We start from the raw sequence: 14,484 nt of genomic DNA, 5'->3' as shown, positions 1-14,484 counted from the left end.
ATTATTATTGTAAAAGTAAATAAGAATAGGGAAAAAGAAAAGGAACAAAAGAAAGAAAGAAAAGGAGTCTACATAAATAGGAGTGCAGAGCCATCAAACAAAGGGAGGGATATCCATGGGGTATCAGCAAGGGAACAGAAGGCACTAAGAGGGACTTGGAAGAGACAGAAGCCCCTTACAGATGCTCTCTTCTCCTCACTGGAACATCTGTTGGCAGGTCTTTGGCGGAAAACTATACCCTGGAGCAAACTGCCATGGGCATGCCAAGGAAGAGTGCAAAGCTCCCTTCCTGAGTGCATGTCTCCTGGGTTAGGCTGGCACTGTACATATGAAAAGGCCTGCTGCATCTGGCCCAAGCCTCACCTAGTCCAGCATCCTGTTCTCAGTGGCCAACCGTGTAAAGTTCACAAGTGCAACAACCCTCTCCCAACCTGTGGGACCCAGCAACTGTAGCCTTCCAAGGCACGTAACTTTTCTGATCTGCGCTTCCCAATTCTGCCTCTGCGATGCTGCTGCTGATTTACAAGAACAGAGGCTCTGATAAAGCACTTCGCAGCTCCTGCAATTCGGCTTCCCCCATTTGTACGGCGGGCTTAATAGATGTTGAATGGATGCCATATAAACACAACGTATTAGTGCGATTAACCGCCTCTAAAATTGCCGTAGGATACAGATAGCATGGGAAGCGGAGAGAGAGCCCTGCTTGGGAAGGAGCCGAGCCTGCCAGCCTGACGGTGGGTATCTGCACTGTGGCTGCTGGAAAGCAGCGAGACCATCGGCAGCTGAATTATTAAACCTTAATCAAGTTACATTGAGTGGGCGACAGCTATTCAATAACGCTCGAGCAATTCCAGCCACACAAGGCTTTGCAGAAAATAAATCAGCCAGCCATTTTATGTACAAAACTGTCCACAAAGAGGGAAGGATGCAGGGAAAACTGTGTAATTAATAGCATAGAATTAACATTAAAAGGTAAAGGTAAAGGTACCCCTGCCCGTATGGGCCAGTCTTGCCAGACTCTAGGGTTGTGCGCTCATCTCAGTCTATAGGCCGGGAGCCAGCGCTGTCCGCAGACACTTCCGGGTCCCGTGGCCAGCATGATAAGCTGCATCTGGCGAGCCAGCGCAACACACGGAAATGCCGTTTACCTTCCCGCTATAAAGTGGTACCTATTTATCTACTTGCACTTAAGAGTGCTTTCGAACTGCTAGGTTGGCAGGCGCTGGGACTGAACGACGGGAGCGCACCCCGCCGCGGGGATTTGAACCGCCGGCCATGCGATCGGCAAGTCCTAGGCACTGAGGTTTTACCCACAGCGCCACCCGCGTCCCTAGAATTAACATACTGAATGTCAAAATAAAAAAATGAATGAATGTATTTCAGGTGAAGGAAACAAAACTTCATGTCTTTGTTTAAAGGAGTGGAGACAAGACACTTGCTTGCTTTTAGGCCAAGGGTGCAGAAACTTTTTTTGGCACAAGCGCCACATTTCTTCATGAGTAACTCTCTGGGGACCAAACTCCAACAGTGGGTGGGGCCAGAGACAAAAGTGGGTGGAGCAATGGTTGTGGCTCTTCCTTTTAAATTATTATTGTTTATTTATTAAGTTTATATACTGCCCTTCATCCAGATTTCAGGGCAGCTCACAAGATAAAAATACAGGATAAAGGCAGTAAGCTACATTCCAGCCATTCAAAAGCCAGTTGTCTACATGCATGTGCAGACGTGTGTGTACACTGCCCTTTCCATTCTCTGTCACGTCAAGCAAGAAAGATGCGAGGATACCTTTGAGTTGGGCAAAAAGCAACCAGCAAAAGCTGCAATAGACTCCCTCAGGAGGTGGTGGACTCTCGGTCCTTGGAGGTTTTTATGTTCTACAACTCTATGATTACCTAGTTCAATGCTGTTCTAGTAGCAGTAAAGGGGTGGTTAAAGGGTCGGTTAAACACAGCTTACAGAAGAAAGAAAAGGAGATCTAGGTATACCATGAACTTTAAAGATGTAACCCATGGGTTGAAAGGGAAAGAAAAAATAAGAATAAGAAATCCACAACAGCACACTTCAAAGTACCAAAGGCAAATGCTAAACTTAATCACCAGAAGAAAAACAAGGAAAAGGCCCTGGTTTGTTGGTTTGTTTTATTTAAAGCAAACATAAATCCATCTAGCACAATAGTTGTATTTTAAATGAAACACTTAATAATTCATAAATGTGTGCAGTGACTTTGTTGCTACAGGAACCAGTTGCCATTAGCAACCTTTCTCAGTACATCCAAGTCTATCACAGAGCCTCCTGTTAATGCCAACACGAAGTGACAAAACTTTCTCTCGCCATCATCAGATTGGTGCTACTTGCTACTGAATTCATTCCAGCAGTTTAAACTTGGAACTGAAAAGTTCACACACAAGGTATTTCTGCCGCACGAGAGAACGCACTGCAGCCTGGATGGTCTGCTTCAAAAGCTGTGCCTCAGTGAGGAGGAAAAGACCAACATCCCACACTTCTCAGCAAACACCTTTCAAGAGTGCGCTGAGGCTGTAAGCCAGCCTATTAGCCATGTTCATGCTTCTTAGTCCCCCATTTCAGAGGCAGAAGACACAGTCCGCTTCATCGGCTGCTCTTCGTTCCTGCTACAAGCTGAGTTATGAGCCTCTCTAGGAATATGTATAAGAGGAGGTCCTGATTGTCATTATGAGCTTATGTCAAGGCATCGGAGCAAGAAAGTGTTGAAGTCTTTGCTTCTGAAGGGGAAAAACCCCCATGCCATTTCATTGAAAAGTAAAAAAATAACAATGATGTTTGGTTATGAGGAGGAAGAGAAACCCAAAGATTGGCTGTTGGTAAAATGTCACAGCCAGGTTGGCAAGACAGGAGAGTTATCTTTCACATGCGAAAAGCTGTTGGAATCCTTTAGCCAGGCTTTATTTATTTGCAACAGCAGAAAGCTGGTCCCGTATCCTTCCCAGGCCATCTAACATAGTGTCCAGTGTTTGCTTATTCAACTCTACTGTCAATGCTGAGGTTGTGAAGTCATTCCCGCACAAGGCAGCATCTTCCTGAATCTGAAAAAGAAAAAATATCCCAGAGCTTGAAATCACCATCAAAACCACCTTTTTGGTTTAATCCCAGCCCTCCTTCTCTTCTGACAGATTAATATTTCTACTGACAGAGAATAGGGATATTTCCCTATCCTTAAGGAACACAAAATGCTTTTTCCAATGTGCAGCTTCTACCATACCCAGCCAGGAAGGTTGTTTTGGTGGACAAGCCATAAATTCTAAAGCAGGGCTATTCAACAAGATGTCCTCTCCAATATTGTTGGACTGCAACTCCCACCAGACCTGACCACTAGGCTCTGCTGGCAAGGGCTAATGGGAGTTGGATTCCTACAGCATCTGCAGGGCTTGGCTACATCTGCTTTATCTTCTTAACATTCTTGAATTCCAGTTTATCTAGTCACCTTTCAAAAAAAGGAGTCACAGAAGTCCTAACCAGAGACCAACCTGATGCTTTCCCTCTTCTGGGTTAGCTGACTCATCATACCTTCCAGCTATGTCTGAATGCAGCTTTGCTGCTCTTGCATAAAACGAGGTATGCACAAAAAGCTGGTACTTCTGCTTTGCAGTGGATGCAAAGTCCCCATCACTGAACAATCACCACTCCATCAATTAAGACTCTATCAAGACAGTGGGCTGGAGCCACACTAAGCAAGCTACACTTAGTATGGATCTAGCCCACTTAGTGTGGATCCAACCAAGTTTATGGGATTTTCACCACTGAAATAAATGGGACTTTACACTTAAGTCTTGGTGATATAGTGTGACCTGGTAATAGCGTGAGTAAGCCATTGTACAAGTAGAGCTTTAGAAGCTGTGGGAAACTGTCTAGAGGCCAGGGGTGAAAAAACAGTCACAGGCAATCATGTGTCATCACAGATGCTCATAATTTGCAACTCTCCTCTCATTGTGCTGTGGCTTTTCAGTGGTTTCACAACCCCAAAGAAGCTGTAAAGCTAAGATAATTTCTCAGCCTCTGGTACACTGCTGATAGGTGGGACTGTGTAGAGCATGGTGGGTCATGAATGGCTCTCAAGAAACAATACCTTCAGCTGCAGCAGGCAGGTAGGGACAGCCATTCTGCTGATACTGTCCGAGGAGGTCTTGATATCTACCCTCCAGTCCAGATCCACAAGCCGGGGCAGGGAAACTGGAATTAAAATGGAATGAATGAACACACACACAGACCTTTGAATTGTAATTATCAGGATACTGAACTCATGGACCGCACTCCAAGGGGTCATTTCAGAGCTATTCAGGGGATATCTCTGTGAGCAAATTATAAAAAAACCCTGGAAGGGTTCACATGCTAATGGTAAAACTGTAGCTTTTATATAAAACTTCATCCTCATATAAGGTTGGGAAGAAGTGCGGCTCATCAGTAGAGCTTATGCATGTCAAGGGGGACCAGAGTTCAGAGTCAGAACACCCCAGGCAGATATGGCTCAAAGGATCACAGGACCAAGTCAGACCATTGGTTTTGTCAAGCCCAGTTTTTTTAATAATAATAATAATAATTTTTATTTATACCCCGCCCTCCCCAGCCAAGGCCGGGCTCAGGGCGGCTTACAAGCAATAATAAAAACAAGTTGAATGATTACAACTGAAAAACAAAATTAAAATACAACATTAAAGTATTGAAACATTAAAATATTAAAATGTAACCTCATCGCAGTTTTGTCAAGGCGGACTCATAGTGGGTCCCCAGAGTTTCAGGCAGGGGTCTCTCCCAGGCCTATCTGGAAGATGCTGGCGACCTTTTGCAAGCAAAGCATGTGCTCTATCTCAAGAAGTGTTAAATTTTTGGAAAGTCGGATAATTATGATAAATAATGGTCCCAGGGGTGAAAAAAGTCTGTGCTCTGTCAGTTGGCTTTGGCCTCTTCCTAATCAGGTGGCAGGTGATGTGGGTGACCTCTACCCAAGACCCTGTTTCATCCTGGCATTTGGAGGATTTAAAATATGTTCCCAGCATTGTTTGCTGTGTATGTTCTGGCTCTGAAAAGAATATATTGGCTCTTGATCCTGCCAAGATAGACAAGCCATAAATAAGAATCAAGCTGGCTAAAAAGAGCCCCGTTTCCCTTGAGAACGCTAAAGGTCAGACAAGGCTTCTCTTCAAGTAGAGACAAGAAGGGTCTGGCTCAGCCTGTTAAAATGACAACAACAGCAGCAGCAGCAACAACAACAGAGCATGAACTCTCCACTTTAGTCCCCAGAGCTGTGAAGAGACTAGGCAAGGTGTCCCCAAGATTGCCATGTGGTTGCCTGTATGTTGTTACTGGAAGAGGAAGGGAAGAAGCACCAGAAAAGATGGAAGAGGACCCTGTTGCCTGCCACAGAGCAATGGGGTAATCATTCTCTGTTTCGGCAACGCTTAAAAGTCATACGTAGATTTCTTAACCACTAAGACTGTTTTTAGTTGTTGTTTTTTTACATTGTTAAATAAAGTTTATTTAAATCTCATTTCCAGGTAATACTGAAGTGCATGTTCGAGAGCTCCAACACAATGCGATTAAGAAATCCAGCCCCAAGGTTATCCATGCAATGTAAATTTAGCACTGATTACATGTGCATACTCACTACTATTAGTCATCTCTGATTCTATGAAAACAATACTCCCATTTTCTTGATCAAACCTTTTTATGGTCTGAAGCAATAGTTAACCATGCATCATGGATCTATAATGGCAAATTGCCACTTGGTCCTTTGTTTTGTTGTATTGTAAAATATTCTGATGATTCAGTGAATTTATTTATTTATTTTAAAAAAATGATGCACAACATTTCAAGCCCATTTTCATATCTGTAAGAGCCAGAAATTTTGTTGTTGTTTTTAATTATATATAAAAAAAATCAGTTTGCACGGTGCCAAATTCCGTATCCTTAACCTTAATTCTGCACTTGAATAGAACAGAATTAAAAGAATGTCAGCAAACATTTGAAAAATTGACGAGCACAATTATGACAGTGGTCTCATTTTTTTTAAAAGAGTCTTCACAGCTATTTACTAAGTCCCACTGCATTCAGCAGGGTTTACTCCCAAATAAGTGTATACAGGATTGTAGACTCAGTCCTCCATCCAATCTGGCCGAACTGACTAGGAGTTTCCTTCGTGCATTTTTTAAACATCTCTTTCCATCATCCCCCTTCCCTCTGACAAGCTTCCACTTCGAGAGGCGCTGTGGGTAGGCACTCAACAGCCACAAATAAATCAGGTTCTGAAAACCAACCAATGGAAAGAACATGGCTGCAATTCTGGTGCCTGCTAACAAAAGGATGCCCTTATACTGCAAGGGATATCAGCCCCTGGGTGCCCTAGGGACACTTCTACTTGACTGATGACTCCCGGAGCAAAACCTTGACCTTATTTCTAACAGCTGCAGAAAGCAGCAATTGTGCAAATGTTTGGGAAGCAAGAAATCCCAAATATTCTGCAGATTGCAAACCTAAACAAACTTATTAGGGAGCCAACTCTCATTGAATTCAGTGGGCCTTGCTTCCAAACAAGCATACTTGGAATTGAAGCTTGCTTAATTTATCTAGCAAGTCATTTGAAAAGCTGCTTTTTAATTTAACACCACAGCTGAAAACCAGCTAAGGATTTTTAACATGGCCTTTATTAAATAACCACCACCAAATCTAATTTCACTGCATTTAGGGTTTCCATCTTTATTTTATTGTATTCACATTTCTTTGGCTGCTCAGTAACACTTGCTGAAATCTCTTGCTGAGAATGTCAGTTGGAACCAAAATGGGAAGAGAACAGAAAGCTTCTGTCCCAGAGAATCTTAGAATTGTAGTTGGAAAGAGCTATGATTACATATTGCCAGCAAAACTGGTAGCTGCTAATAGACTTAAGCTTCATAAATCTGTCTTAATGCCTTTAAAAGTCAAGCTGGGGCTCATCAACAAGGATTATTGTGTATCTGTGATATGAAGAAGCATTTTCTCTTGTTTATTCGGAATCTCCTGTCCAATCAGTTTCATTGAACGACCCAAAGTTCCAGTAGCACAATACACAGAGAAGGGAAAAAAACCCTTTTCTATCTTTTTTCTCCATACAATGCATAAAGCAGTTCAGTGGTGGAACAACGGCTGTACATACAGAAGGTTTCTCGTTCAATCCCCATCATCTCCAGGTAGCTCTAGAAATGTCTCCTGCCTGAAACCCTGAAAAGCCACTGCCCATTAGGGTTGACAATGCTGAGCCAAGTTGACCAATGGTCTTACTCGGTATAACGCAGCTTTATATGCTTCTCTTATCTATTGTGTGAGAACAGACTCAAATAAGTTTGTTCAGGTTCTCTGCACACCTTTTACTCCTTTATTCAATGGTGCGGCAGCCAACCTAGCTGGTATCCTGTTGAAATATTTTTTTATTGTTGGCTTTTTGTTTTTAAAAATACACTCTGCAAATTCTTTTCCCCCCCCTTACCTTGCTGGCAAAACAAGCATAAGTTGACAACGGATGTTCATTCTTGTTCTCTTTATTTGGATAAGACTCCTATTGTCCATATATTTCCCCATCCTATCTTTTAAAAAACTCTTTAGACTACCATGAACCTTGAAGTAATAATAATAATAGTTGTTGTTGTTGTTGTTATTTATTTATTTATTTATTTATTTATTTATTTTCCCCAGCCACTCTGGGCGGCTTCCAACAAAGATGAAAAATACACTAAAATGTCACATATTAAAAACTTCCCTGAACAGGGCTGCCTTCAGATGTCTTCTGAATGTCAGGTAGTTGTTTATTGCTTTGACATCTGATGGGAGGGCGTTCCACAGGGCGGGTGCCACTACCAAGAAGGACCTCTGCCTGGTTCCCTGTAACTTGGCCTCTCGCAGTGAGGGAACAGCCAGAAGGCCCTCGGAGCTGGACCTCAGTGTCCGGGCAGAATGATGGGGAAGGAGACGCTCCTTCAGATATACTGGACCGAGGCCATTTAGGGCTTTAAAGGTCAGCACCAACACTTTGAATTGTGCTTGGAAACGTACTGGGAGCCAATGTAGGACTTTCAAGACCGGTGTTATATGGTCTCGGCGGCCGCTCCCAGTCACCAGTCTAGTTGCTGCATTCTGGATTAGTTGTAGTCTCCGGGTCACCTTCAAAGGTAGCCCCACGTAGAGCGCATTACAGTAGTCCAAGCGGGAGATAAGCAGAGCATGCACCACTCTGGCAAGACAGTCCGCAGGCAGATAGGGTCTCAGCCTCCGTACCAGATGGAGCTGGTAAACAGCTGCCCTGGACACAGATTTGACCTGTGCCTCCATGGACAGCTGTGAGTCCAAAATGACTGCCAGGCTGCGCACCTGGTCCTTCAGGGGCACAGTTACCCCATTCAGGACCAGGGAATCCTCCACACCTGCCCGCCTCCTGTCCCCCAAAAACAGTACTTCTGTCTTGTCAAGGTTCAACCTCAATCTGTTAGCCGCCATCATATAATGAAGGCATTATATGAACAACAATAATAGATTCCTTGCACAAAAAAGCATCACCTTCAATAGTCTACTTCTCTCTCTCTCTGTCGTCTCGTGCAAAAAAAAAAAAAAAAAAAAAGGCAACACAGCTCTAGGACAAGGTGGGAGAGGAATTTATCTAAAACAGTGTTTGAAAAGAAGTCAACCTTGTATTGGCATAAGATACCATTTGTTTTTCCCCTACTAGAATGAGATACCAGTCCTCTCATCCAACATCACAAAGACACCATATGTGCGAGCTGGAAGAGCCAGAGGCAACATAGAGAGGATGCTCAAAAATTAATTCCTTCCACAGCCAAAGGATAAACTTTGTACTGGATAATTGCTAACAAGGCCGCTACATTTTATGGTGAACCAAGACCAAGATTCCCACGCCCTACTATTAACTCCACTGGTAAGTAAGCACTTAACTGAACAAACAAACAAACAAACAAACAAGCAATCACATTTTGCTTTCCTGTTTACTCTTTCTTCCAATTCCTCTGTTTCCTATGTTAATTTTTAAATTGTAAGCTTCATGGGACAGGGGCCAATCCTCTCATAACATGCACACTGATGGCACAGTTTAGTTGCTGAGGTGTTCATTACACACCTTTTACTAATGAATAGCATGTAGATCCTTGTAACTCATTCATACAGCACAAACTTTCCGTATAGAAGGTTGCTAGTCAAAAGTTAGATAAGTAGCAGAGCTAAAAAGATGGTTTCATACAGAGAACATGTGAGGAAAGGAACTGCCACTACGTAAGTGTGGTGATGATGGTTATATTATTATTGTTATTATTATTACCCTTCACCCAAAGATCACAGGGCAGTTCACAACATGAAAACATATAATACAAAACAAAAACAAACCAATAATCCCCCTATGGCAAACACATTTAAATGTCCACAGAATGCTTAATCAGACAAAGGCCTGGTTATAGAAAAACATTTTTGCCCAGCACCTAAAGATACATAATGAGGGTGCCAGGTGAGTCTCCCTAGGGAGAGAACTACACAAGTGGAGAGCCACCATAGAAAAGACCCATTCTCGTATTGCCACCCTCCAGATTTCTCACAGAAGAGGCATATTAAGAAGGGCCTCAGATTATGACTCCAGGGTCTGGGTTGGTTCATTTGAGGGTGGGGGAGATGGTCCTTGAGGTACTGCAGTCCCAAGCTGCTTAAGGCTTTAGAGGTCAAAACTAGCACTTTTGGCCTGGAAGCTAACTGGCAGCCAGTGAAGTCAGACCAGGGTCGGTATAATATGCTCAAAGAGTATTGCCCCAGTGAGCAACCTGGCTGCCGAGTTCTGTACCAGCTGAAGTTTCTGAACCATCTTCAGAGGCAACCCTCAGCATACAGTGTTGGAGTATCTAACCTAGACGTTACCAGAGCATAGAGAAGAGAAGTTAGGCTATCCCAAATAGGGGCACAGCTGGGCCACCAGAAGAAGCAGAGTTTGGATTTGATATCCCGCTTTATCACTACCCGAAGGAGTCTCAAAGCGGCTAACATTCTCCTTTCCCTTCCTCCCCCACAACAAACACTCTGTGAGTTGAGTGGGGCTGAGAGACTTCAGAGAAGTGTGACTAGCCTCCTCCATGTAGAGGAGCGGAGACACGAACCCGGTTCACCAGATTACGAGTCTACCGCTCTTAACCACTACACCATGCTGGCTAATGGAAGCTAATGCAAGGCACTCCACATGACTGAGGCCACCTGAGCCTCAAGCCACAGGAAAGGACCCAGTAGTACCCCCAAGCTACATACCCGCTCCTTCCTAGGGAGTGTAACCCTATTAAGAGCAGGCAGCCGCCCATCCATCCAGTCTAGGGAACTGCCCACTAACATTGCCTCAGTTTTATCTGGATTGAGCTTCAGTTTGGTGCCTCTCATCCAGTCCATTCCCAAAGCAAGACAGCCTAATAAATACCCCCCAATAAATGCAAGGGTAACCATTTCAGAAATGAGAACTGCTCCTCCACAAAGTCCCTTACTTACTTTGACTGGCTTGTGCTTCATTTCTCCAGGAAGAGCTGAAAAGAGCAGAGAAAATGCAAATATGCACCATTTGTTTTTGAAACACAGAGTAGCAGCAGGGACTGAAGGTGGATTCAGGAAAGCTATTTTGCCGCATGAAGTACCATTTTGCAGTCATCAAGTCCGAAGGAGTCTGAAGGAGCACAAGAGGTTTCAGCCCCTCCAGTTTTAATAAACCAAACTTTTGACAAATTCCAATATGCAATGGACTCAATGGAGGGCATTGGGTCTGATTTAGAGTGCAATCGGATCCATGTCTACTCAGAAGTCGTACAGAATTCCAATGGGGCAAACTCCCAGGTACGTGGGGCTACGGCTCCAGCCTTATTCCACCATTCAGGGAGTGCAAAAGTGACTTCCCATTGAAAGGGACAGGTCACCGCTGCCTGCCTTTAATCCCAACACATAGTGACCATTTAATTGGGAATCTGGTGTTACCACACACCCAATGACCAGCTAGAAAGCAGGGACAACTGGTAATAGTGTGAAGCCTGACTAACCTACCAATCCACTGCCGTTGGGGGGATTTTTGTCCAACACCACAAACCTGACGGGAAGGGCTGCAGCTCAGTGTCACAGCACATCTTTTGCATGCCAAAAGTCCCAGGTGTGATCCCAGGTATATCCAGGCATGGCTGAGAAAGACTCCTCCCTGAAACCCTGCTTGTCAGTGGAGACAATGCTGAGCTATATGGACCAGTGGTCTATGGAAAACGGCTTCAATGACACTTACACATTTTCCAGAATTATCTTGGTCAAGAGGTTTTTAAGATTCTGGTGAAATCCTTCTGGAAAGAGGGCGAGAATTTCTTCTGGTGACGTCAGGCCATGATAGACTGTGTGTCTTGTAAGATTGTGCAAAGATCGGATCAGCTGCAAGAGGAACCAGACAGATCTTTCAGGTACAATGTCAACAAAACGTGGCAATCTCTCTCTCGCCTTCAACCCACCACCAACACACTATATCATATATATGCACTCTGCTGCTTGATTCCCATCAATCCAGTTCACCATGTGGCCTCTGCCCTTTAATCCTGAACCCTGATCTCTCCTTGCCCCCTGAGCTAGAGGCTCTCTTCTTCCTGTTCTGAGCTCTTACTGCTCAATCTTTACACCTAACCAGCCCCTCCCTCCTCAGGATGATGATGATGATGATGATAATAATAATAATTTATACCCTGGTTTCCCCAGCCACTCTGGACAGCTACCAACAGAATATTATTATTAATAAAAAAGCGATAAAACATCAGGATCTGTCAAAAAAGCCAACTTGACTTAATAGTGCAACACATATCTATTCAGTGGGACTTACTCCCAGATAATCATGCACAGGGTTACAGCCTAAATCTTACCTGACTTGCTTCATTTGGTGTAACCGAGAGACTGGAACACGTGTTCTCGATCAGTTTGTCAGAACCACCTGCAGAGCTAGAAAAGCACTCCTGGCATAACTGCCGAACTACATCCTTCGATGAAGCCTGGCAAAGAGAAATGAACAGTGAGCCTTTTCAAAACACAGGATATGGTGCAGCTCAAATTTATCTTTGCACAAACTAATGAAAACTAGCTCTCATCAGCTGCCATTAGCCATGTAAGCTAAACTGGATCCCATCTACAGAGGTTATAACACCTCTTAATATCATAAACTGAGGGTGGGGGTGGGGAAATAGGAAAGGCCATCAATGTCATGTCCAGTTACGGTTATCTATCCTCATTTCCTTTTCAGGGATGGCTCACTGATAACTAGCGATTTAGCTGTGCAACCTTATTTTATAAGTATTTATAAACTGTGTTTTCATATATTCTGGAGGTGCAATGCAATGGGACTTAATGAATGCAACTGTGAATGTAGGATTGTGAATGTAAAAAGAGCCCTGCTGGATCAGGTCAAAGGCCTATTTAGTTCAGCATGCTGTTCCCACAGTGGCCAACCTTCAAGCAGGACCAGAGTGCGAAAGCACTGTCCTCACTTGTTACTCCAAGCAACTGGCATACATTGGCATACAGCCTCTGACAAGGGTGGCAGAATGTAGGACTATCAACAGCTACTAGCCATGACGGCTCTCTTCCATGAATTTCTGTAATCTTCTTTTAAAGCCGTCAAAGTTGATGGCTGTTACTACATTTTGCAGGAGCCTGGAGGAAAATGTTAAATTTCTAACATTCAGTGTCATTGGATAGCCCTAAACAATCCAAAAGATATTACCATTTTTTGGAGGGGGGGAAGGGTATTTAACCTTACATGTCAGCATCAATGAAAAATCCCACCCATGTAGTCTATAAAATGTGACACAATGTTTCTAGGCATGCATCCGGGTTGATTTTCAAACGGAAGAATGAGCCCATTGAAAACACGATTCTACTAACAGGTTCTTTGAAAGAGGGGAGAAAATACAGTGATACCTCTGGTTATGTACTTAATTCGTTCCGGAGGTCCGTTCTTAACTTGAAACTGTTCTTAACCTGAAGCACCACTTTAGCTAATGGGGACTCCCGCTGCTGCTGCTGCGCCACTACGCAATTTCTGTTCTCATCCTGAAGCAAAGTTCTTAACCCGAGGTACTATTTCTGGGTTAGCGGAGTCTGTAACCTGAAGCGTATGTAACCCGAGGTACCACTGTAACAGTGACTTCAGCGAACTTCAATCTGATCAGAGCTCCAATTCTGACTCCACCATGATCTCATTTGAAGAGCTTTCTTTTCTTTTCTATTTATAATTTTCAATTTTATACATTTCAATAATTTTGTAATCATTTTAACATTTTGAAACTTGACTTCCTTCCCCCTCTTTTTGCGGTTCCTTAAATTTATTTTTACATTTTCTGCATATTCCAAATCAACTTAACTTACTCCTTTATTCATCTATACTCTTATAAAACTGCAGATTATTATAGCAATCCTGCCAATGTTCTTATCTGTTCACAGTTTATTTGTAAATATTCAATAAACCATTTCCATTCTTTTATAAAAAGTTTGTTATCTTGATTTGTACCCATATTTGTACCCATTCTTCTTTCGCTGGGACTTCTTCAATCATTTGAAGGGCTTTCGACAAATCTCTTTTTAGCCACCGCCCTGTCCGACCTAACTGCCAGGGTTATTGTAAAGATACATTAAAAAATGTGCAGCACTTTGGACATTAGCAGTGCCATCATGGTCGAATGATATAAATAACTGATTTTCAATATCACCCGTTCACCCCCACAACGTGCTTTAAAAATTATCAGAGCTGAGAGATCTTGCAGGAAACAACAACTGCCCGCAAATAAAGAAATATGCACCTACTTTCAGCAAGATCTGAAGCGCCGCGAAATCCTCTTCGCCCACTGCAGCCATACTTCCTTCTCTCATGTGACCTGATGCCACCCAACATCGGAAGAGGAGAGGGTGATTGTAGTCACGTGGCTGCTTGTTAGACTGCTTTGCATTGTGGGAGCTGTAGTCCCTCTGTAAACCTGACGGAGGAGGAAGCTTGTTAGGCTGCTATGGGGAAAGTATCTGTTTGGCAACGAAAGTCGTGAAGCCCTCTTCCCTGGCGCAGCTGGTTCGTTGTTCCTTAAACCTGCGCAAGAGAAGCTGTGTGACCCTGCGTAAATTTTGCAGGGCTGATGAATGGCGAGATACTTAGTCTGGTTGTTAAAATTCGGGTTGCACCAGTAGATGCCTGCTTCGCAAGATGCAAATCAAACCAGTTTGATTTAAAACCTTGACCGAGGAGAAAACGAAAGACGCGCGCGCGCGTATTTATGTGGAGACGGCGTATCTCCCGAAAACAAAGGGACTATTAAAGAAGGAAGAAATGTGGAGTTTATTTCTCTCCTAGAAACAGGAGGATATGCTTCTGCGGTGTAGTATCACCGATTCATCAAGTTCAGTATTGGCTTGGCATGATTTCTCTCCGGGATTCCAAAGCAAGGAAAC

At 43.5% G+C, this 14,484-nt stretch overlaps 1 protein-coding gene and 1 long non-coding RNA gene across 3 annotated transcripts in view; one reads left to right on the top strand and one right to left on the bottom strand.

Annotated features, from left to right (window-relative positions):
* Nucleotides 1-2,124: 2,124 nt before the first annotated feature.
* On the bottom strand, nucleotides 2,125-13,953 carry COMMD9 (COMM domain containing 9). Its single transcript, XM_081892153.1, has 6 exons — nucleotides 13,849-13,953; nucleotides 11,916-12,041; nucleotides 11,297-11,436; nucleotides 10,525-10,559; nucleotides 4,103-4,206; nucleotides 2,125-3,062 (listed from the first exon to the last, which is right to left on the bottom strand). The coding sequence occupies exons 1-6, from the start codon at nucleotides 13,912-13,914 to the stop codon at nucleotides 2,922-2,924; spliced, it is 612 nt and encodes a 203-aa protein (XP_081748279.1). The 5' UTR covers nucleotides 13,915-13,953; the 3' UTR covers nucleotides 2,125-2,921.
* LOC309359013 overlaps nucleotides 4,208-14,484 on the top strand; it is an 812,289-nt gene continuing 802,012 nt past the window's right edge. The window contains exons 1-2 of one of the 2 annotated variants that reach the window (XR_014163695.1): nucleotides 4,208-4,548; nucleotides 4,732-5,479. This is a non-coding gene — a long non-coding RNA (uncharacterized lncRNA). Of the gene's footprint in view, nucleotides 4,549-4,731; nucleotides 5,818-14,484 lie in introns of those variants that run through there. The other variant, XR_014163696.1, reaches the window with a different exon arrangement.

This window comes from Podarcis melisellensis (genome assembly GCF_964234715.1).
Source record: "Podarcis melisellensis genome assembly, chromosome: 1".
In the NCBI taxonomy this organism is placed as follows: domain Eukaryota; kingdom Metazoa; phylum Chordata; class Lepidosauria; order Squamata; family Lacertidae; genus Podarcis; species Podarcis melisellensis.
The sequence above is the reverse complement of the archived record's forward strand: the minus strand, read 5'-3'. Positions and strand labels throughout refer to the sequence as shown.